Source organism: Phyllopteryx taeniolatus, chromosome 10 (assembly GCF_024500385.1).
Source record: "Phyllopteryx taeniolatus isolate TA_2022b chromosome 10, UOR_Ptae_1.2, whole genome shotgun sequence".
NCBI classification, from domain to species: domain Eukaryota; kingdom Metazoa; phylum Chordata; class Actinopteri; order Syngnathiformes; family Syngnathidae; genus Phyllopteryx; species Phyllopteryx taeniolatus.
This window is the reverse complement of record NC_084511.1, coordinates 15,066,716-15,090,387: the sequence shown is the minus strand read 5'-3', so window position 1 is coordinate 15,090,387 and position 23,672 is coordinate 15,066,716. Positions and strand designations below refer to the sequence as shown.

The 23,672-nt window shown below is 40.4% G+C and overlaps 1 protein-coding gene across 3 annotated transcripts in view; it reads left to right on the top strand.

The window, feature by feature from the left end:
• nlgn3a (neuroligin 3a) overlaps positions 1–23,672 on the top strand; it is a 201,025-nt gene that overhangs the window by 70,248 nt on the left and 107,105 nt on the right. For all 3 annotated transcript variants that reach the window (XM_061787902.1, XM_061787901.1, XM_061787903.1), the window contains one exon: positions 5,648–5,797. In XM_061787902.1, the coding sequence (XP_061643886.1) occupies positions 5,648–5,797 (150 nt within the window). The remainder of the gene's footprint in view (positions 1–5,647; positions 5,798–23,672) is intronic.

The window sequence follows — 23,672 nt, the reverse complement described above, 5'->3', positions numbered from 1 at the left end:
TGCTCAAAAATGTCAAGAATCAAAATCGTCCTTTGCACATGCACCTCAAGGTTTCATGGAAAACAGTTATGGATGGATGGGTGTCAAGCTCGCTAACTGATTATCAGTAGCAACTCTCGCACAGCATCCTTCCTGTTTGTTGATTGTAACTTTGTTTGTTTTTATAATTTTGATGATAGAAACACATTCTCATTTCTTTCTGGGGGCAAACATCTGTCTTTGTGTGTTAGGGAACTTAGGGTCCCCTCAAGTTATTTTTCTCAGCTGTCATCTATCTTTGGCTCTCCTCTCTTTTCTATGCAGCACACCACACACTCCCTCTTGCCAACCTCACATTTAGACCACAAACCACCAGCCAAGCAGGAAGTCACCTTCACCCAAAGGTCATTGCTGCCATTACTCGCGCAGTGGGGATGCAAAGATTCATAGAGGAGGCACTCACTTTCACACCTTTCATGCAGGAGCTGCCATGCCAAGATTTTATTTTTTAATATACACCTGGGCGGCACGGTGGCCGACTGGTTAGAGCGTCAGCCTCACAGTTCTGAGGACCCGGGTTCAATCCCCGGCCCCGCCTGTGTGGAGTTTGCATGTGCTCCCCGTGCCTGCGTGGGTTTTCTCCGGGCACTGCAGTTTCCTCCCACATCCCAAAAACATGCATGAATTGGAGACACTAAATTGCCCGTAGGTGTGTGAATGTGAGTGCGAATGGTTGTTTGTTTGTATGTGCCCTGCGATTGGCTGGCAACCAGTTCGGGTTGTACCCCGCCTCCTGCCCGATGATAGCTGGGATAGGCTCCAGCACGCCCGTGACCCTAGTGAGGAGAAGCGGTTCAGAAAATGGATGGATGGATATACACCTGTGTTAGTCATGGAAATGTCAAGAGAACACCCAAACCAAAACTGGAAGGTAAAACAATGGATGCCAGCCTCTGAAAGTCAACTGGCGTCTCACTACTTTTTAAATCGTTTGTGTTACAGCCTTTTCCTTCATGTTAGCATTTTTCCCTTCAAGGCCGAGTCACACACTCACACACACACAAAAACACATGCACACACTCACACACAGAGTAACTCATTTGATGTGGATGAAAGGGAATGAAAGCAGATATTCTGTGACATTCCAAATATTGTCAGTGACTTGTAGAAGCTGTATAATTTGGTGTAATTACACAAAATGTTTTGCAAGCAGCTCCACAGCAAAGAAAAAAAAATGCTGGCACTTTTAAATATGAAAACAGCCAGTAATGGACTTGTCATGACTAAAGTGTGAACCTTGGCCTGACAAGAACATTACAGTAGGATGCGTGTCATGTCCTGCCACATCAGGACATTGTCACACATCGCAACCCCCGCCACTGCCCCCACTCCACCTCCACCCCACCACAGACCTCATTGCGAGCCACTGACAGCCACCACGTTTCACCAAGTGTAGCATGCCAGCCGCACTTATCTCCGCTTGCCTCTGTCCTGTGCCACAGTGTCAAGGCCTGTTTTTAATGTCAGATATCTAACTGATTTCAGTGAAGATGGATAGTATCAAAGCACAAAGGCACAGATGGAGGGGCACATGGAGAAAGAGAGGGGCTAAATGACTGGGTTTCTCTTACAGAAGTGGAATATATTGACTAGGCTCAGGACTGGAGAATAGGGCCTGCCAGCAGCCCAATCAATCCACTACTCACTTGAAAGGTTCTGCTCCCTTATGTCCTGTTAAAAGACGTGCTTTGCTATATTTTTGGCACTTGTCAGCGGGAGTGTTGACTACCACTTTTTCTCATCTCAGAGCAGAATCTAACAAATGTTTAGTAGGATTTCATATACAATAAAATACAATGCTCTGTACTGTGCAATAGCCGTAACAGAACAGCCGTAAGGGCATAGAATTCAGTATTCAACTAAAGTTTCTCTAAAATCCTCTGAGAAGCACACAGCTTTAGTTTAAAATACCAGCATGCATAACGTCATTTTAGACTAGGCTTTACACCAATCTAATCGGTCTGATCGGTATCGGCCAATATTTAGCATTTTATGCTGATCGACTGATTGGCTTTAATGTCATAATTCACCAATCAATGATGTCATTGATACAGTTATTAAAAAAAAAAACATGTCATAGGTGTGAGACAGACAACACGGATCAGACTACAAGATACATTTGCTCTTTCACGATTGCACTATGTCAGACTACTGCAATAAAATCATGTATTCCAATACCACCGCATCCCGTTTTTTACGATCATTGGGCTCAAATGCGACCGGATACACTCGTTACCGTGGCGACGACAAGAAGAGTGGATCGCGCCAACTGTGTTATAACAACAAAATGGGGAAAAACGTGTGTTGGTGGTCACCGGTGCTCAGGAGAGGACGTTCGTTTAAGGCTTGCTTGAGGTATCCCGTACTTTTAATACGATACGACTTGTAAGCAGGCAACAAAACGTTATGTAGCCTAGCAAGCTAGTGCTAGCACTAACGGTTGTGTGTAAACATGCCGCCGTTCTGTCGAATCATCCTCTAAAGTTTCGGTGTGGGTGAAGTAATTTAATTACAATAATTTAATTACAGTAAGTTAGCACCCATTATTTCTGTCATGTTGTACTGTTGGTTTGACCTGACTGATTAGAATACACGATCTGACTAAAGCAGTGATTTCCAACCTTTATGGAGCCAAGGAACATATTTTACAATTGAAAAATCTCCCGGCACACCAACAAACAAAAATAGCACAAAAAGTGCATACATTAATTACTGTATGTACTTCCTGCCATCTAATAGAAGACCATTCATTTGTTCTGTCTGTCACTATACCTCACTGGCATAAATAGATGAACAAACATACATTATTTATTGTAAATATAATTTTTTGAGCAATTAAGTACAAAAGTATATATAGTAAATTAACAGGTCACTTAAATAGACACATTGCTCCATTTTGTGATCGGATCGGTGATCGGTTATCGTTTTTTTAAACTCGCTGATCGGTGATCTGCCCCAAAAATCCTGATCGTGTAAAGACTATTTGAGACCTCTGCATAACGTGCAAGACAGCATTTTTTTTTTGTGGCATTTTTGCTACACTTCAAGGCTATTGAGATAAGAATAATGTTAGAAGAGAAGCAGTGAAATATAATAATGTATAATAAGTTCTCTTGGTTAAGGTAGCGTTATTATTATTAGAAGTCGATAACTTATTTTTACACTTGTGTGAGAAGTAAAAAAAACATGAGGTTTGTGTTTGACACAAAACACCCTCCTATTCTGTCTTCGTCATTCAGTGTTAAAAGTTAACAGTTTTATTTTTCACGTTTTATATTTGTTATCAACAGCGGTTCACTTTTTTCCACGAGCATAATCGTGAAGAATAATAAAATACTTATTTTTTCTTTTTTAATCACAAGTAAAAAGAAATGTCTTCCTATAATATACATTAAATACCTAACAATTTGAAATGATGGACAATAATAGTGTCTTCGTGACTAAATATAGTATTTTGGGCACAGCATGTTTTTGGAGTGCGTCACTGTCAGGGTTTGTCGATATAATATAGAGCTTTACTTACTATTCTCATTACATCTCAATGTGCAGCAGACTAGTATACCGTATATTGTTGATATTGATATTTGTTATCTAAAATAAGTTGTAAATGTGGTCAAAGGGTTTCAGAGTGAAAGTGCGTTTTTGTCTGTGAGGAAAGTGTCATTCAAATAATTTTTTATTCGTCTCCTCAGTTATTGCAAAAACAGCATGTCTTGTACAAAAATTCATAATTTTGTCTTTTTAAAAATGTTTTATTGTTTAAATTATTTTCAATTGTGCATGCAGTTGTATTCCCACTGTACTGATATGTGCATTAATGAACTCTCCTTTTCTTTTTCAGCACCGGACACAGTGCACCCATGAAAATGTTTGATGTTATCTTATGTTTTCTTGAGTTTTATTAAGGAGGAGGTCAATTACATGTTGATTTGTTTGCCTTGACATCGATGAAAGAGTCAGGTCACAGTGTTCTGACTTTAGCTCCCGATACCAATTATCAAAACCTATCTCATTTGTTAATAATATCCACTCACATCCAAATAATGTTGCTACTCAAATATGGAAATTCCATAAAATATTCAACAACAGTATTTGGCACAATTGGGTAAGCGAGTTGTTTATACACCTGTGTGACTCTTCCCACATTAGATCAAATACAAAAATAGCTCTCAACAAAGAGACCTAAGTGTATTATGTCACACTCCAAAAAGGGAATGAACTGTTGTCATGGTGACATGATGTGAATCAACAAAAGAAGTGACTGATGACATTGACGTGACTAATTTATTTTCTTATGTTTTTTAATTTTTTATTTCTGCCCCTTGTTCCTGCCTCATCTCCTATGTGTCTGTGGTACATCTATTTGCTTGTCTTTGTTTTCCCTTTGACTGTACCTCCCACATTGCCTTTACCTCACACATCCTCTCTTCCTGTTGTTTAAAGACACGTGTACACAGAGAGGTGTCAGCTGTAAATCATATTTCACTGTTGTCCTTCCAGATACCTGCCCAATAAAGGCACAGCAAATTAAAAGTCAGCATTATATTATGATATATGCTATGCACATGCGTTTGCATCGCTCTTAAACGTGTATCAACAAAATAGGGCTGTTCGGGATGTGGTAGAACTTTTAGAGTTTTCGCAGTCACTATAGCAACCGGGATACCATTTTATAAGGCCAGTTCAATCCAAACCCCTTGGTGTGTATTTTTCTTCTCAATTTTCTTTCGTTTTCTGAACTTTACCCATTTTTAGTCACTCTGTTGCTTTCTTCATCACTTTTTTCCCTTTGCACCCTTTTTCATTCGCACCACTCTCAGAGTGTGAAGGGGTGGGGAGAAGTTGCGGGAAAGAGATGGCAGGAAGGCAGGAGGCAGACAGGGGCGAATCTGTGATTGAAAATGATACAAAGTGAGGGAGGGTGTGTGGCGGAGGGGCTGCAGCAGTGTAAATGAGAGAGACTTTTTGTCTTGTCTCCCCGCTGCGCACTAATTCAGAAGACTATTCCTCAGACAGAGGCTTTTCTCTTCCCTTTCCAGCAGTAAATGTGCTTTATCTGGCCGAAGTGTGAGTCCAGCTGGCCATCCATCTCTGGTTTGGGAGTACAATAAATAGCCCACAATGTCCTGCAACTCTGTGCAAACAAGTTAGTTAGCGCACACTGACCCGTACTGGGGGGAAAAAAGAAAGAAGGTGCATTGTGTAATTAGCGAGTGCTTTTTCCGATCACTGTCGAGTCAAATTGGCCCCTCTCAGTGAGGGAATAGGTCAGAGTAGCTTCCCTGCTTGCCCATATTTGGGAAGTCTGTGTGCTTCCTGGAAAGCCAAACACAAGTTTAATAGTTTGTTTTCTTAGAGGTCAATTACACGTCGTTTGCAGCTGAGATGCCAATTTCTTTAACAGAATCAATCTCAGTATAATGAGTTGACATTCGGATGCTGGAGATGCAATCGGATGATGCTTCCTTGCCCGTTAGAGCCGGTATCTGGGAGGTTACGGTCACTTTGTTTGTCGACCATCAAGCCTATGTGAATGTGGACTGAGTCACCGTCAGCATCAATGGGCGAGCATCCAATGTGAATGTGGTAACGCTGGCCACTCTTGCAGACATACGAGACACCGGGGCCAAGCCTGTGATGGTCTACATCCACGGGGGATCCTACATGGAGGGGACGGGCAACATGATTGATGGCAGCGTCCTGGCGAGCTACGGGAATGTCATCGTTATCACCCTCAACTACCGTGTTGGAGTTCTTGGTAAGTTTTTTTTTTTTTTTTTGTCATTTTCCAGCCACATTGCTTACATTAATGGATCTTTTTCTGGAGTAACTCTGGAGTTTGCTTGCTGGGTTATCATGATTTGTCATGTAAAGACAAGGGAAAATGATGCACTGGAAAGATGCAAAGACATAATAATCTGATGCTTGTGTATTATTGATCAGAGCATTCACTCATGCAGTGCCTAGGGCATGTTTATGACTCAACTGCAGAAGGAACCAGGTTTCTATTAGAGTTGAGGCCATTACATGAGGAAATATGGTATGTTGTGTCTTTCTTATGCTGAAATAAAATAGATTTTTGCCATTATATAAGATGTCGAGAAAAATATGAAATTTTGTCTGAGTTAAGTTTGGTTGCAAATTGATTCACACAGCTATATCATTCAGAAGTGTGAATGTGTTTGTACCTGACTGTCTGTAAGTGTGTTTGTGCATGTGCGTGTGTTCATGGGGGTGGGAGTGGAGAGTAGCTGAAAAAGTGACCACCATGACACAGCTGTGGCAACAGAAAATGGAGTTTGTTACCACACTAACCAAGCTTTTTACCTACAGTATTTCATCCATCATCTAACCATCATGAATGTAATTTCCTTAATATTTTTTAACACTATTGAGAAATTAAAATCTTTATTATTTGTTTTAATTAAAATAATTTACACCATCAATTTGAAGCAATATAGGATCTTTGTCCTCATTGTATATTTTATCTGCGGCGTTCATTATTGATATGGCAACAAATTGGAGCATGTTGTTTCCCTTCATAAACAAAGCTCAGCTTTTGGATTTAAACAAACCACTGCAGAATTTGCACAAGAGTGGGAATTGTTGCATAAATAAACATTAGTCACAGAGTCCACATAGTGCCTCAGCAATGTTATTTACCTTGTGATATTTACCAGGTTTTAGTAACATTAGCTCATATTATCCCCAGTGAATTCAGTTCATGTGATTCCAATTGGGCGGCACGGTGGCCGACTGGTTAGAGCGTCAGCCTCAGTTCTGAGGACCGGGGTTCAATCCCTGGCCCCGCCTGTGTGGAGTTTGCATGTTCTCCCCGTGCCTGCGTGGGTTTTCTCCGGGCACTCCGGTTTCCTCCCACATCCCAAAAACATGCATGAATTGGAGACTCTAAATTGCCCGTAGGTGTGAATGTGTGTGCAAATGGTTGTATGTTTGTATGTGCCCTGCGATTGGCTGGCAACCAGTTCATAGTGTACCCCGCCTCCTGCCCGATGATAGCTGGGATAGGCTCCAGCATGCCCGCGACCCTAGTGAGGAGAAGCGGCTCAGAGAATGGATGGATGGAAGATTCCAATCGCTAAATTATTGATTGGAGTAAATCTGTGACTGCTTCAATGCTACTTGAGATGTTTTTGTATTTTTGGATAAAACTCAAAACTATTGAGTGTCATTCATTAATTACCCTACATAACTTGACTTTGATTGCCATTTTGAGAGACACATTTATTTAATATATATTATTGTGGTTTTAGTTGTCAGTGGGAGGCATTTTCATCCATCCATCCATTTCCTACACCGCTTATCCTCACTAGAGTCACGGGCATGCTGGAGCCAACCCAGCTAACTGCGGGCAGGAAGCGGGGTACACCCTGAGCTGGTTGCCAGCCAATCGCAGGGCACATATAAACAAACAACCATTCGCACTTTAGAGACAATTTAGAGTCTTCAATTAACCTACAGTGCAGGTTTTTGGGATGTGGGAGGTAATCGGAGTACCCGGAGAAATTCCACAGAGGCATGGGGAGAACATGCAAACTTCACACAGGCAAGGCCGGATTTGAACCCGGGTCCTCAGAACTGTGAGGGGGATGTGCTAACCACTCGCCCGATGTGCTAACCACTCGCTCAATGTGCTGCCGGGAGGCATTTCTACACAGAATTTTAAAAACACACCCCAGTATGATGTAGCACAGTCCTATACCCTTGCAAAGTCTCTCTGACAAACCAAAATTGATCACGTAAGTAATAATAAATACCTCTAGCTAAAAATACAAGTAGCAAGCAGAAAGTACGTCAATGGAGTAAAGGTAGCATTTCCTCTTCACAAAAATACATAAGTATAAGTAAAATGTGTGTTGCAATGAAACCACCCTGACAAGTCTAATTGATCCAGAAATGTACTTCATATAATGCAGTTACTACCCACCTCTGCTAATCAGACTTGGGAGGGTGGTAAAGTGGACCTGTCAATTACTGGTTCAACGTGTTACATCCAACCACTGGTTTAAGACTCAGCATCTAAGGCTAATAGACGTTAGGCGCATTCATGCTCACATTACATTTATGGCCCTTCAATTATGAGTCAGATGTTGCTACTCTCATCGCCACATTTTGCTAAATGTCATTCTACATGCATGCACACACACCCTCCAAACAGTCATGTCAGTGCTCTAAACATGCGCATCCTCATCCTCATGCACGTGCATACAAACACACAGATTGCGCAACATGAAAAGAAAATCAATACATGCACACGTGCTTGGCTCACACGCACAAACACACAGAGTTGATCTCTTGGTGAGCTCCTTCTGAGAAATGAGCAGAGAAGAAGTGATGCGTGTGCTTGGGCGATAATATAGCATGGTCCGATAATCTCCCCATGGTGCAGCTTTAACTGTTATTACCGACACACTCATACGGCACAAATAAATCCAAGGCCAGAGAGAAATCTCAGCCGTCTGGAACACCATTGCTCCAAAAGTGTGACCTATCATTGCCCCAATATGATATGTCACAGTTGTTTTTTTAGCTAGTTTTCACATACTGAAGGGCAGAGGTGACACTCTGTGCTTAAAGACAATGTAAAGTTTTTCAATACATTACGTATGTTTGAAGATGATTGCTGAAAGCATGTGCCAAGACTAAGAACTATATAGTACTCAATAGTTTAGATGTAGCATTCAACTCTTTTTCACCATTTCATTTGTCCTGATTTTTTTGGGGGCGTGGCTAAAATAAAGGCTAAAAATGTTAGCTAATAACTGAAAAAGCAAGACTTACTTGAATGTATTTTTTAAATATATTTTTTAACGTTAGAAGCTGTTGGTTTTAAGATGCCTAACGGCACAAGACTCGACACACTCGCCACAAATCATTCTCGGAGTTGACAATGTCAAAAGATTCTCTCAAGCAGTGATTCTCAAAGTGTGGTATGGGTACTAGAAGTGGCAAATAAAATTTCTAATTTACTTGCTGCATTAGCGGAAGCAATTCAATGTAAATACACAAACAAACAAATAAATAAATATAATAAATTAATAAATAAATAAAGATTCTGAAAAGTTATTGGAATTAAGCTGCTTAAATGGACAAAGGACTAATTAGACAAGATAATGAGTTTAAAGTAAAAGCAGAGAAGGCAACTCGAACCATATTTTCTGACACTCTCTCCAATGCTATCTGTGTGCAATCGGAATCTGGCATTAATAATGCAATAAACACCTTTGAAGTACACCCAACAGTCTGAATATTTAACTCAGACTCCAGAAACAAAAGGCTCTCACTAACAAATCTGTACTAAAATTTCTTTCAATGTGTGAATCAAAAAAACAAAACAAAACAAAACAAAACAAAACAAAACAAAAAAACATTTTCACAAGCTTATTGCAACAAATTGACTCCAAAACCTTTCTAAATGTCAGTGATTAATGTTATATTCATGTTTCATTTGTTTTGTTTGAGTTACACCATTTCTGCAGTTATCGTTTCCCCAAGCTTTTCGATGTTACTCCTAATGGATCAAAATTATTGAGAGATGCTGCTCAGTGTATTATGAAATATAGAGCCCTTATTTTGTTTCCCAAAGACAAGCTACAGTGCATATAATCTATTTTTCAGCATTGTTTTTGCACATTTGTGATTCTGCAGTCAATAGACAAACTGCATGAGTTGTTTAAATTCTGTTCTGACTGTGATGTTTTTAAAGACGCTGCCACTCTTGTTCCAATTAATGACGAGTCCACAAAGTTACTATCGTCCTCCTGCAGCTTGAAGCTCTGTGCTGCTGAAATGGTAATTATTGCTTCAAAGAGAACACCACAATTCTCCTGAATCCCCATTTAGAAACTTTCACATCTCAACCTCTCAATGTGAAGACGATTGAACTTCCCAGAGTTAATCGTTAATCACTTGTTGAACCACCGCGGGATGATTAGCATGCAGTGAGCTCTGAGTTGGGTCAGTCACTTCAGGTCAAAAACGCAAGAGCAGAGCTTGTATGTTAGAGTAACACTGTTTGGATCACTGCTCATTGAGCTGCATGTGTGTGACATAAAAACATAATAACACATTACGGAGAGTCACTTTGCAATAAAAAGTTACCGGTAATGTGTTGATGCTGATACAATTACAGTTGTACAAATGATACAGAGTCCTCTAGCTTTAATTTAATGAGAAGAGGGAAGAAGCTGTTGGAATGTCTGCTTTTTTTTTTTTTTTAGCTTGCATTGATCAATAACGCCTACATGAGGGAAGAAGCTGGAAGAGATGGTGACCAGGATGTGGATGGTCCAAGAGGATTTTTCATGCTCTTGTCTTAGTTATGGCACCGTGCAAGTCCTCAAGGGTGGGTAGGATGGTACCGACGATTTTTTTCGGTAGTCCTGATTGTCCGTTGCAGTCAGAGTTTGTCCTTTTTTGTGGCAGTATCAAACCAGACTGTGATGGATGAACACATCCATCACAGTGTAGAACTGCCTCAACAGCTCCTGTGGCAGGCCGTGCTTCCTCAGAAGCCACAGGAAGTACATCCTCTGCTGGGCCTTTTTGAGGATGGAGTTGATGTTGGTCTCCCACTTCAGGTCCTGAGAGACTGTAATTCCCAGGACAGTTGGACAGCGTGAGGGGCAGCTGTGGCGAAGGACGTCTCCTGAAGTCCACGATCATCTCTACATTCTTGAGGGTGTTCAGCTCCAAGTTGTGTTGGCCGCACCACAGCTCCAGCTGCTCCACTTCCTGTCGATATGCAGACTCGTCACCGTCTTTGATGAGGCCGATGACAAGGGTTGGGCATAGAGAATCGAGAACCGATTGGAACCGGGACTCACGTTCCGGGTCTCCCGGAACCGTTCAAATTAACAATTTCGGTTCCTAGTCCTCCAGCCGCAAAGAAGAAATGGCGAAAAGTAACGAAGAAGCAGCGTAAACCAACGAAGAACGCGCACAATGACGTTCTTGTGCCCAATGGTGGCAGCGGCGAACAAAAGTGTGTCTTAACTTTGTTAAAATGAATGACCAGTTGCCTCAGAGCAACACTTGGAATAAGATTATATTGTGCAAAGGAGGCTTTCGCGATGTGTACCGTCTGAAGCGCTGCGAGCATCAGCCTACATCGCGATGAGCTTCAGTTACTGGGTGAGTAAAACAATAAAATACGCCTATTGAGACAGCTAACAAGGTAAACGGTTGCTTGCACTTTTGCACTGATGGTTTCTAGCATTTATTTTCGTCTTCAAACCAACATAAGCACCGATGTCAAAAAATAATAATAATACAAAAAAAGCTTAACATTGGGATAAAACTTCACCGTAGCAACTTTACATCACAATGAATTGGGACAAAATTCACATAAATGTTGTCTCACAGTATCACAAACACTAACCTTGTGCCTCATCGGTGGCTAAAGGAATCAGCATTTTATAGCATTTGGTTCCATCCATTAAAAAAATAAATAAAAATTTAAATAAAACAATAAACTCCGTGATTGCCTTCCACCAAGCTCGTTTCTTGTCATACGTAAAATAATGTTAAATAATTCTAATACATTGTCTGTTTCTTAACGTGAGTTTTCCCTTAATTGCTACTCACTTTGGTGTCAACAGTCTTTAAACATACTTAGCAGCGGACTGTTGGTTGCTCAATGTTTGAAAGTGCAAAACCAAACCAATTCTAAATGGCTGACGAAACAGTGCCTCTTTGGTGAACTAGGTCCTCTCTGTTCTGCGTCATATCTTGTGTGTAAATAGTGTGCGTGGGATTTTTTTTTCAATTAAAAAAAAAAAGCGATGGGAACGAAAAACAATTTATCGGATAAATTGATTAATCGCCGAACCCTAATTTAAATATATTAGCTAGACTCACAACCTATTCTAGCTTTAACTAGTACAACTGTAGCTTGGGTCCTCAAATAAACCAATCAGCTTTCCTTTGAGCAGGAGAAGGCAGAACCAACAGGCATGAATTAGATTGAAAACTGTACGATCCACCCTCCCTCTGTCCCCAAGTGTGGATGTGGGCAAATTAGGCAGTTGTATCTTCATTAAACAAAATTTGAAAAAAAGTAAATGTTTGTGAGGGCTCTGGATGTGAGAGACAGGTCTTTTGTACAATCAAAAATTAGCCATTTTCAGGTCTTTTCAGAGATGCTCAATTGGGTTTAAGTCAGGGCTCTGTATGGGTCATCCAAAAACAGTCACAGAGTTGTTCTGAAGCCACTCCTTCGTTATTTTAGCTGTGCGCTTAGGGTCATTGTCTTGTTGGAAGGTGCACCTTCGGCCCAGTCTGAGGTTCTAAGCACTCTGGGGAAGGTTTTCGTCCAGGATATCCCTGTACTTGGCCACATTCATCTTTTCTTCGATTGCAACCAGTCTCCCTGTCCCTGCAGCTGAAAAACACACCCACAGCTTGATGCTACCACCACCATGCTTCACTGTTGGGACTGTATTGGACAGGTGCCTGGTTTTCTTCACACATGCCACTTAGAATTAAGGCCAACAATTTCTATCTTGGTCTCATCAGACCAGAGAATCTTATTTCTCACCATCTTGGAGTCATTCAGGTGTTTTTTAGCAAACTCCATGCGGGCTTTCATGTGTCTTGCACTTAGGAGAGGCTTCAGTCTAGATACTCTGCCATAAAGCCCCGACTGGTGGAGGGCTGAAGTGATGGTTGACTTTCTAGAACTTTCTCGTATCTCCCGACTGCATCTCTGTAGCTCAGCCGCAGGGATCTTTGGGTTCTTCTTTATCTCTCTCACCAAGGCTCTTCTCCCCCGATTGCTCAGTTTGGCCGGACGGCGAACTATAGGAAGGTTCTGGTCTTGTGTTTAAGGACTGTGGAGGCCACTGTGCTCTTACGAATCTAAAGTGCAGCAGAATTTTTTTTGTAACCTTGGCCAGATCTGTACCTTGCCACAATTCTGTCTCTGAGCTCTTCAGGCAGTTCCTTTGACCTCATGATTCCTATTTGTTCTGACATGCACTGTGAGCCGTAAGGTCTTATTTAGACAGGTGTGTGGCTTTCCTAATCAAGTCCAATCTTTATAATCAAACAGCTGGACTCCAATGAAGGTGTAGAACCATTTTAAGGATGATCAGAAGAAATGGACAGCACCTGAGTTAAATATACGAGTGTCACAGCACAGGGTCTGAATACTTATGGCTGTGTGATATTTCAGTTTTTCTTTTTTAATAAATCAGCAAAGATTTCAACAATTACATTTTTGTCTGTCAATATGGGGTGCTGTGTGTACATTAATGAGGAAAAAAATGAACTTAAATGATTTTACCAAATGGCTGCAATATAACAAATAGTGAAAATTTTAAGGGGGTCTAAAAACTATCCATAACCACTGTAGTTTGCATTGGCTTCATCCCAAATGGAACACACCACCTGGTGTTGTCAGGTTATTAGTTTATAGGTTTTTGATAACAGTTTGTTTGTCAATGTTGTGAACTCATGCATGTTGGTTAAATAAAATTACTGTAAACTGCCAGTCCATTACAATTCAGTTCAAACATAAATGCTTCATAATAAGCCAGTAGTGATACATTTGCATTTTTGTCCTGAGGGCAGACACAGCCCACACACTGATAGTTATACATCTAAAGCTGATTGATTACTGCCAAAACACAAGGGATAAAAACTCATCTTATGCTCATTTGTTGTCACAATAGTGAAAACAACAGCAATTGACGTAAAAACAACAGGCCTGCGTAGAAATATAGCTGTAGGAAACAATCCTACTTATACAAAACAGTGCTCATATAGAATATTTAATTTTGAAACACCGAAGGGGTCTAACATTTTGATCACATAAAAAGTAAGGTAATGTTTACACTATGTTCCTAAAGGCCATGGCAGACCTGTTTGCCCGAAATGGAATGCAGTGCGGGATTTTTTTGCCATTTTTCCCCCCTCCATATTCAAAGACCTGCAGCGTTTGCTCATGGTCTATCATGACATCCATGAAGGGCCATAAGGTTGACAGGGTTGCTGAGTCCAGGAGGCTCAAAGGAACACTACGTTTGTTTACCAAGGATCCCAGTACATTCCCCTGTGTTGTCTTATGACCATCCCGTTTTGTCCATAGTGACCTCAAATGGGGCTTTCTTGGCTGCTGGGAAAGTTGTGTAAATGTAGTCTAAGCAGAATGAATAAGCACAGATGGATATTATAGTGCGGCACGGTGGTCGACTGGTTAGAGCGTCTGCTTCACGGTTCTGAGGACTGGGGTTCAATCGCCGCCCCACCTGTGTGGAGTTTGCATGTTTTCCCCGTGCCTGCGTGGGTTTTCTCCGGGAACTTTCCTCCCACATCCCAAAAACATGCATGCTAGGTTAATTGAGGACTCTAAATTGCCCGTAGGTGTGAATGTGAGTGCGAATGGTTGTTTGTTTGTAAGTGCCCTGCGATTGGCTGGCAACCAGTTCATGGTGTACCCCGCCTCCTGCCCGATGATAGCTGGGATAGGCTCCAGCACTCCCGCGACCCTTGTGAGGATAAGCGGCTCAGAAAATGGATGGATGGATGGATATTATAGTTAAAGAAATGTAGGGATTTTGGATTGTGTAAAAATGTCAAAAATGTAAAAATGTTAATTCAACATAAGGTTCAGCCCAAAATTAATAATATCCTGGGAAAATCCTCTAGCTGGAAATTAATAAAAATGTGGCAAAAGACTGTGAAAAAAATGTTGTATTTGTGACATCAACGAGGTATTCATGTTTTCCTGTACCACTACATCTTAGTCTTAGTCTTCTCATTCACGAAGAATAAAAACGCACAACTCTTATTGCTGAAGCTATCCAAACAGTATGTATCCGAATGGATTAATCTCAAATTCATAGAAAAGTCATACAATATTGTTTAAATAAATCTATGATGATGATTTCATTTTATTTTTTTAATGATGTATTGCTTCATTGTATTGTTGCTGAGCTTTTGTATTTTAACCTTAAGTTCATGTTACATCTGGTTGCACATTTGGTATCTGGTATCGGAGAAGATCAGAAATAACAATCAAATTCAACATTACAAACTTTTACCTACAGTTGGGATTAATATATTGAATTAAACCTCCTGGTACTACACAAGTCTTAGAGTTATTTTTGTCAACTAATATATTATCAGTGAACCTCACTATACAGTAGGTGGAAGAAAAGCAGAGTGAGTTTTGTTTTTTCTTCAGGCACTGATGCTGAGACTGATATGTACTTTTTTTTCATAGCCATTTGGGCAAGTTCCTTCAAATTAAGCAAGAGAACAAAAACATATTCATCCTATAAATGTGGCAGAGTAAGGTTTCCATGCCACTTTCTGTTGCAGCTTGTTTAGATGTTCTGCTACAAATCTCTCCCAGGAAATTAACTTTTAAACTTCTCTTGATAGACAAGCTGTAATAAATTTCTGGTCCCTGGTTTTTGTTGTTTAGTTCAGTTTCTCACCATGCCCAATGAACATGTTTCCTTACAACTAAAAAGTATTGATAAAAACTGAAACGGCAAGAACTCCAAAGGGTCTGGCCTGAGGAAGCAATTGACATCAAGCAGCATGTTTACAGCAGAACAAATAATCACATGTAACAGACTTTAAGCTTTTTGTCATGGTTTACTTTGTTTTATTATTATTAAGTGTCATTCTTTATCGGGAAAAACAGTGTGCTAAATACCAAATTTTTCAACATGTTTGAGTAAGACAAAGTTTCAGGAAATTTCGTGGATGTGGTGTAAAACGCAAATAAAAACGGAATACAATGATTTGTAAATCCTTTTCAACATATATTCAATTGAATACACTACAAAGACAAGATATTTAATGTTCAAACTGATGAACGTTTTCTTTCTTTTTTTTTTTGCAATTACTCTCTCATTTTGAATTTGATGCCTGTAACACGTTCCCAGAAAGCTGCCAAAGGGTAAACAACAGACTGGGAAAGTTATTTGGAACATTCCACAGGTAAACAGATTAATTGGAAATGTGAGTGTTATGATAGGGTATAAAAGGAGCATCCCCGAAAGCCTCAATTGTTCACAAGCAAGGATGGGGTGAGGTTCACCATTTTGTGAACCACTGCATAAGTAAATAGTCCAACAGTTTAAGAACGTTTCTCAACAAATAATAACAAGGAATTTAGGGATTTCATCATCTCCAGTCCATAATGTCAAAAGATTCAGCGAGTCCCGAGACATCCCTGCATGTAAGCGAGTAGGCTGAAAGCAACATTGAATGCCCATGACCTTCGATCTCTCAGGTGCCACTGCATTAAAAACCGACATCATTGTGTAAAGCATGGGAGTCAAACTCATTTTTGTCATGGGCCACATTGTTGGTATGGTTTCTCTCAGAGGGGCGTTATGACTGTGAAACCATAATAATCTACCTTGATGTGCCGGCTCAGCAACTCTGTACACCAGTTGACTAACATGCATTTGATATGTTGTTCATTCACTAATAAGTTTGATAGAAACACTATCGACTTTAATTACTTGTGCTGGGATCACTGATAACAATACAGGCTATACTAACATATCACCTCACAGGTTCTTACAGGTGTTTAGACACTAAAAAAAGAATCCCACCCCACCACTCGACAGCAGCACTGCCTTCCCCACATCCTGTCCTGCCCTTTTCTGTCCTCTCTTATTTGGTTCTCTTGGTTAGTTATTGCATGTCCTCACCGGGTGTTCCCCCTCTAACCGCCCCCCTACACCTCAATCTAAAAATAACTGTTGTTGTAATGTGACTTGTGTTTAAATATCTAGACTGTCTCATTATTGTTCTGCTGTGGTTCTCACCCCTAGTCCCCTTGTCCACTCTCTCCCCCTGTCTGTCCCCTAAAGCCCCTTTCTGTCCAGCTACATTTTCAATAAACATCAGATTAATACTTTTATTTTTATTTTTTTAAATTAAGCAGAGGGAGTATTTCAAGCTCCCCTGTTGCACAGAAAAACTGTTCCGGCACAAAGGCATACAGATCCACTTCTGCAAGGCCATCCAGCTGAACAGGACAGGTTTAAAAAAAAAAAAAGAAACCATAATAATGTTTCATCACCCCATCATAGTATTAAGTGGCGGCTTGTCAATAAAGGGCACTAGGGTGCCGCCTTACCACTGTTGAGTCAAGTTGTGTAGGACAGAAGTGAAATAATGAAAATAAAAAATTACAATGAAAATATGACGAATGATGTGCATATCTATTTTTTGAGTAGTATAGTATACAGTAGTAGTATACAGTTATATAGTGTAGTATACAGTTCCATCCATCCATTTTCCGTACCGCTTTATCCTCACAAGGGTCGCAGGCGTGCTGGAGCCTATCCCAGCCATCTTCGGGCGAGAGGCGGGGTACACCCTCAACTGGTCGCCAGCAATCGCAGGGCACATATAAACAAACAACCATTCGTGCACATTCACACCTAAGGGCAATTTAGAGTCTTCAATTAACCTACCATGCATGTTTTTGGGATGTGGGAGGAAACCGGAGTACCCGGAAAAAAACCCACGCAGACACGGGGAGAACATGCAAAGTCCACACAGGCCGGCCCGGGATTTGAACCCGGTCCTCAGAATTGTGAGGAAGATGTGCTAACCAGTCGTCCACGTGCCGCCTAGTATACAGTTGATGAGTAAAGTTGACTTGTTTATCTCTGATGCAAATTGTGGTTTAGGGCGCATTAATATTTTTCCATTGACTATCATTAAATGTTTGACATGCACAGTCAGTCCTCGTGCAATACAATAGATATTGCCAAGGTAGGGCGTTGGATTCCAGTGCCCTTTAACGTTAAAGAGTTACTGTTAAACCCTCCCAACCCTATCACTGTTAAAAAAAAGGGGTTTGGTGAGAAAAAAAATACTTGCAATATCTCAACGTGAATATTTATTAAACATTACAATTTGAAATTGTAATGAAAGTCCACTTATATAGCTCTTTAACTACACCATTATGGTGCCCAAAGTGCTTACAGAGGCTCATGCATTCACCCAGTCACACACACATTCAAACAACAACGGTTGCTGCCATGCAAGGTGCTGCATATTTTGACAGCAGACAGTTGGTGCAGGGATTCGAACTGTCAACCCTTTGGTCACTCGACGAGACTAGATTTAGACTAACTTTGTCATTCAGGTATGCGCAAGTGTAACGAAATTTCAATTGCATTTGGCTCAGTATTAAATTTTGAATAAGTAAAGTCAAATAAATTTTAAAAATTCATGCATGTTGTCAGTATATACTTATGCAGTGGTAATATAAAAATACATGGAGCTGGATTTTGAGGAGTGCAGTTAATGTACCGTGCAATTTAGTGAGAGTCAAAAATTGTCACGCCCTTATTTGCAATTTAGCAGCTTGATGGCCTGGGGGACAAAGGTATTTCGGAGCCTGGTAGTCCTGCACCGAATACTGCAGAACCTCTTTCCAGAGGCCAGCGGGGGGGACAGACCATACTGGGGGTTGGTGGAGTCATGCTGCTGATATTCTCGTTTCGGGATATGCAGAACTTCTGTGCCATGTCCTGAATGGAGGAGAGAGAAGTACGAATGACCTTCTCCGCTGTCCTCACCACTCTCTTCCCATTCTTCCAGTTGGATGCGCTGCAGGCTCCACACCATGCAGAGATGCAGTTGGTGCTTCGTGCTTCTGTGGACTGTAGTGAGCTTGGGTGGGGGCAGGTGGGCCCTCTTTACCAGTAATGCAGTGTTTACAGAGCAGGAGAAGTTATTTGTGATGTGTACCCTCAGGAACTTGGTACTGCTGACCACTTCCACATCTGTGTTGTTAATCAGCATGAGATTGGGGTGTGGTTGGGCGGTTCTTCCTAAAGTTGACAATGATTTTGGCACCTTTAAAAAATAATAATAAAAAATAATCCCTATTTTTATGGAGGATCTAACACATGTTTTAGATGACAAAGTCCTCTATCTATTTTTGACAACAAGAGAAAAAACATCTTACACTGAATGCCCAACAGGCGGCAGCATGTTGGATGACTTGCTAGCACATCCGGCTCACAGTTCTGAGGGCCCGGGTTTAAATCCGGCCTCGCCTGTGTGGAGTTTGCATGTTCTCCCCGTGCCTGCGTGGGTTTTCTCCGGGCACTCCGGTTTCCTTCCACATCCCAAAAATATGCACGGTAGGTTAACTGAAGACTCTAAATTGCCCATAGGTATGAATGTGACTGCAAATGGTTCTTTGTTTCTATGTGCCCTGCGATTGCCTGGCGACCAGTTCAGGGTGTACCCAGCCTCCTGCCCGCAGTTAGCTGGCATAGGCTCCAGCATACCTGCGATCCTAGTGAGGATAAGCGGTGTAGAAAATGGATGGATGGATGCCCAACAGGCTTTACCACAAGAGATGGACATTTGGAAATGACTTTTCTGAACTGTTTTAGGGAAATTTCAGATATGTTTGGCAAAGACGAAAATGCATTTCCATCGTAGAGAAAAAAGCAAGAAGTGTATTTCAGTGGGCCTCCACCATTTGCCCTGTTAATGGATTCCTCTATATAAACAAAGCTTTGGCAGAATTGAAGTCTGGATAACACTGACGACTTCAAACATTCTAAAGGATGGGCGCTCTTTTATCAATGTGTTTCTAGTTTGCATACAGTAGCTGCAGTAGGTTACACAATTACACTGTCAGTTTTTTAAGTATAACGCTATGTAGTTTTAACACCAATCGGTAAAGCTTAGAAGTTAAGTTCAAAGCTGTGTTTTATTATTTAATAAAGGTGTTTTTCATAAATACAAGTTATAATTTGTTCATGATTTTTTCCACACAATTTTACGAAGTCTTGTTGAGATTACAATTGCATTGGACTGCCATGAAATTAGTGTATCTATCTCTTAATTGTCTTTACCGTTTTAACTTTGTCTTTACAGTTATGGCCTAAATTTTCAATCATCAATAACTTTGAAAATAAGACTTCAAGCATGACTGTTTCAGTATGGGAAACATTTATCCATAATCAAACCAAGGCAGCATAAAAACATTGCTCATATATGTAACCTTATTTTTGTGTGAAACTGCAGATATGTCTCCACCGCTAAATTGTAAGTTATACTGTATGCCTGGCGAGAAATGTCAAAAATAAACTACTCTTGCTAATTTTAGCCTCATTGATGAGCATTAGCGCTAAACAGTGCAGCTTTGTACTGCAGAGTCTCCATGTTGGTTTAGCGACCCTTCTTGCTCGGTCTCCTTTCAATGAAAATTCTTAACGTGTCTAGCAGCCACGTCAAGAAGTTGTTTGTTGTTGTTTGTTACTGAGTCTCTAACAATGGTTAACTAGTAGTGATTTAACATCACTTGCAAGCAGACCAAATAGTTACCTTTCAATGCAAAAGGGGCGCTTTTCAGGGGTTTTCAGAGCGTGTTTCCCCCTTTGTCACCACCTGCTGTTGCTGCAGTGTTGTATTAAGATGTGCTACAAAAATCCAACATCCAATCTCCTGTCATTGTTAAGTCTTGAACCCAGATGGCTAATGCACTGTTAAGGAAATTGCATGCACCTTTTTCATTTTACAACAAATTGCAAGGCACAAATTACATTGTTTTCTCAGTGCTTGACATTTTAGAATAGTGTGGCATACAGGAATCAATTTCAGGATACACCAGTGTTTTTCACTAACAAGCTGTTGCAATACTTTTGCTAGCATAGATAATTTTTGCCCTTGAGACTATATGAGTCCGGGGATGCAAATGTCATGGAAACAATGAGTCCCAGCCCGAGTCCCTGCAACTTTATCATCACGGAATAGATACAGTAATCTTACGTTATATCATGGTTCTTGCTTCGCGGACCTGCTATATTGCAGATTTTTATTCCAGGTGTTACTCTATTTTTTATACTGTTTGTACAATATTTTCGTGTTATCTATTGCTGTTTGTTCCCTCTCAGTATATTTTTATTATATGTGTTCAGGCCTGTCATGATATCAAATTTTTTAGAACGATATATTTTCCCCAAAACTATCACGACAAATGATAATATTGTTGAGGTTTTTTATGCCACTGATATAATGATATGAGAATATAATAATTAAAGTGCACCCTTTTTAAGAAAAATTCACATTTGTTTTCGCCGCACCATTCAGAAATTAGGACGCATACAGTATGTGACCAAATAAGTTGCACTTTAGAGTCCTGTCTCGTCCCCAAAAAATGTATACGCTGGATTTCCAGCACCACGCCAGAGTACCAAATGTACTTTATGCATCCCTGCTAATTTTTGTGTTTCTCAGATGCGGGACGCACATCAAACGAGATCCCTCTGCTATAATTCTGTGCATCACAAAAACATGCCAAAAGGGAGGCTAAACAATTGCTTTCCTCTGATCAAAGAGAGTCCAACAGGATTTTTTTTTTGTAAAACTAGAGCGGCTAAACCCAAAGATGCCAATTGCTAATATAAAATGCACAGATGGCATAGTAATTCAGGAGGAACAATATCAGCTTTGTGTCAATGTTGGCTTTATTACCATGTTGTCTGATACGAATACGACTGAGAAAGCCGTGCTGTAACATTTAACATTTACTTCTCGCTCTCTCCCATTATGACCTAATACGAATCCTGGAGTCATTGCTTCTTATTGGTCATGTTGTCCAAGTTTTTCTGGATTGTATTTGAGCATCTGACACAATGGGCAATTCATACTGAACACATAGGTATTACCATTGCACTCACAAAGCTGATTTACCTTTGGTTTTTGGCTGCACTCTCAACATTCAGTTCCAAAATTGGTTTATACTAGGCTTTTGTATCACTGGCTACATTTTACACTTTGTGACAGGTTTTATAAGGCCTATTACTGTATTATGAAACGACCTTTTGTTGTAAGGTATTAAATGAGTGTTTCCTCAACCTTTAATGTGTTATTGCTTCCCACGCCCCCATGTAACGTAAAGATTGCATGACTTTTAGCAATTGTAATGAATGCTGGTGAAAGGTGGCTGACTTGGGTTCTTCTTAGCTAGAGAAAAGTAAAATGGACTAGACTGTGTGCCTACAGGGCAATGAGCTAATGTAGTGTAAAGTACATAAAAAGGCAAATGTTAAAAAAAAGTAGTATTGTACTTTTTGTTTTATTTCCTTCATTTATTACCTCAAAACGGTCAAGCTACGACATTGGAACGGTACATCAGTGTCAAAGGATGCCATCAGTTACATACGTTTTACCCACTCGGGATTTTTTTGTCCTAGATTCTCTGTCAGACAAGTCTATGCCGAAGCTTCTTCTTTGTGGTGTCTGAAAGCTCTCTTTGTGGTCATTCTTTGCTTGAATGCTTTGTTTCACTTAGTACTCTGCTCTGGTGGGAAGTGTGGGCTTCCTAATGGCAGCACATTTCCTTCTGACTGCATTTGTCCTTAAGGGATTTGTAACTTCACAAAAACATAGTCGCTTCTTCTTCTTCTTCTTCAGGGCAAAACATATGCAGGTAACAGTTGTAGTGAACAAACACCAGCATTTACACCTTTCAAATCAGCCCTGAATGACATTATTGATCATCCAGAAGAGCTTTGTCGGGGCACTATTCATGTGGAGGAAGGGGATGAGTTGTTAGCACTTATTTAGTGGACATGATCAATATAGCTTTACTGTCAAGCTGAAAAAGTGCAATCCTGCAAACTACCTTTAATTAGACTTCCCTGGACAAAACTGCTCTAGATTCAAATGCAGATATAACATACGCCTCTCTAAGATTCCTGGGATACACTTGATAGATCAAAGTATCGAAACACATATTTTAATCAACTTAATAAACAAGTACATGAGTTTTAATCAAGTTCGGCAAAGGGCTACAACGTACGCCCAGTCACTCCACACACAGAGTGACTAACTTGAGCTAACGTTCAAGCTGAAATGATCCTTTGCGCTTTCATATTTGCTGACGTCACAAAGATAACATAGAGTAACGGCACCCTCGATTGTCAAAATTACTGCACTGTAAGACTTCCGCTTAATTATACAATGGCATTTGAAGTCTTGAATTAACATTACAGAGCTGTGCTCTCCCACAAAGTGTGAAGAAAAAAAACAAACTATAATTTTTTTAAACACATTTCGCATTCGCAATCACCTTCTGGCAGTGGTGTGTGGTGCATTTCGGGCCCTCAGTCCGGGTTTAAGTGTCAAAATCCACATTTGAATTCAAAGGTCAGTGCCCAATTTAACCACCTGACCGTGACCTGTGACCTTTATTGATAATCAACAGCTATAAAATTCCCATTCATTAGCCAAGATTATTGGTGTTTGTTTTATTAACTCAAAGTAATGGTGATTGGCATTGAGTGGGTATAGTGGACAACAAAATGATACGTTTCTTTATTTCTCATCATTGTAAAACAATACAGAAAAGTCCATTGTTATGCATATAATACCCAAGTTCATCCATGAAGTCTAATGCAACTGGTTAGTTACGTTTCGATCAAGCTTATAGCCGGGGCTGACCTTGTCTTGTTCTGAATTAGCCCTTAATTATGCTGTTATAGGCCTAGATTTCTGGCAGAGTTCCCATGATGCAAACATCTCTCTCCTCCTCTCCATCTGTTCACCTTCATATCCTGTTAGCGAATGTTTCTAACATCATTTGCATCATCTCTGTGGAGGGA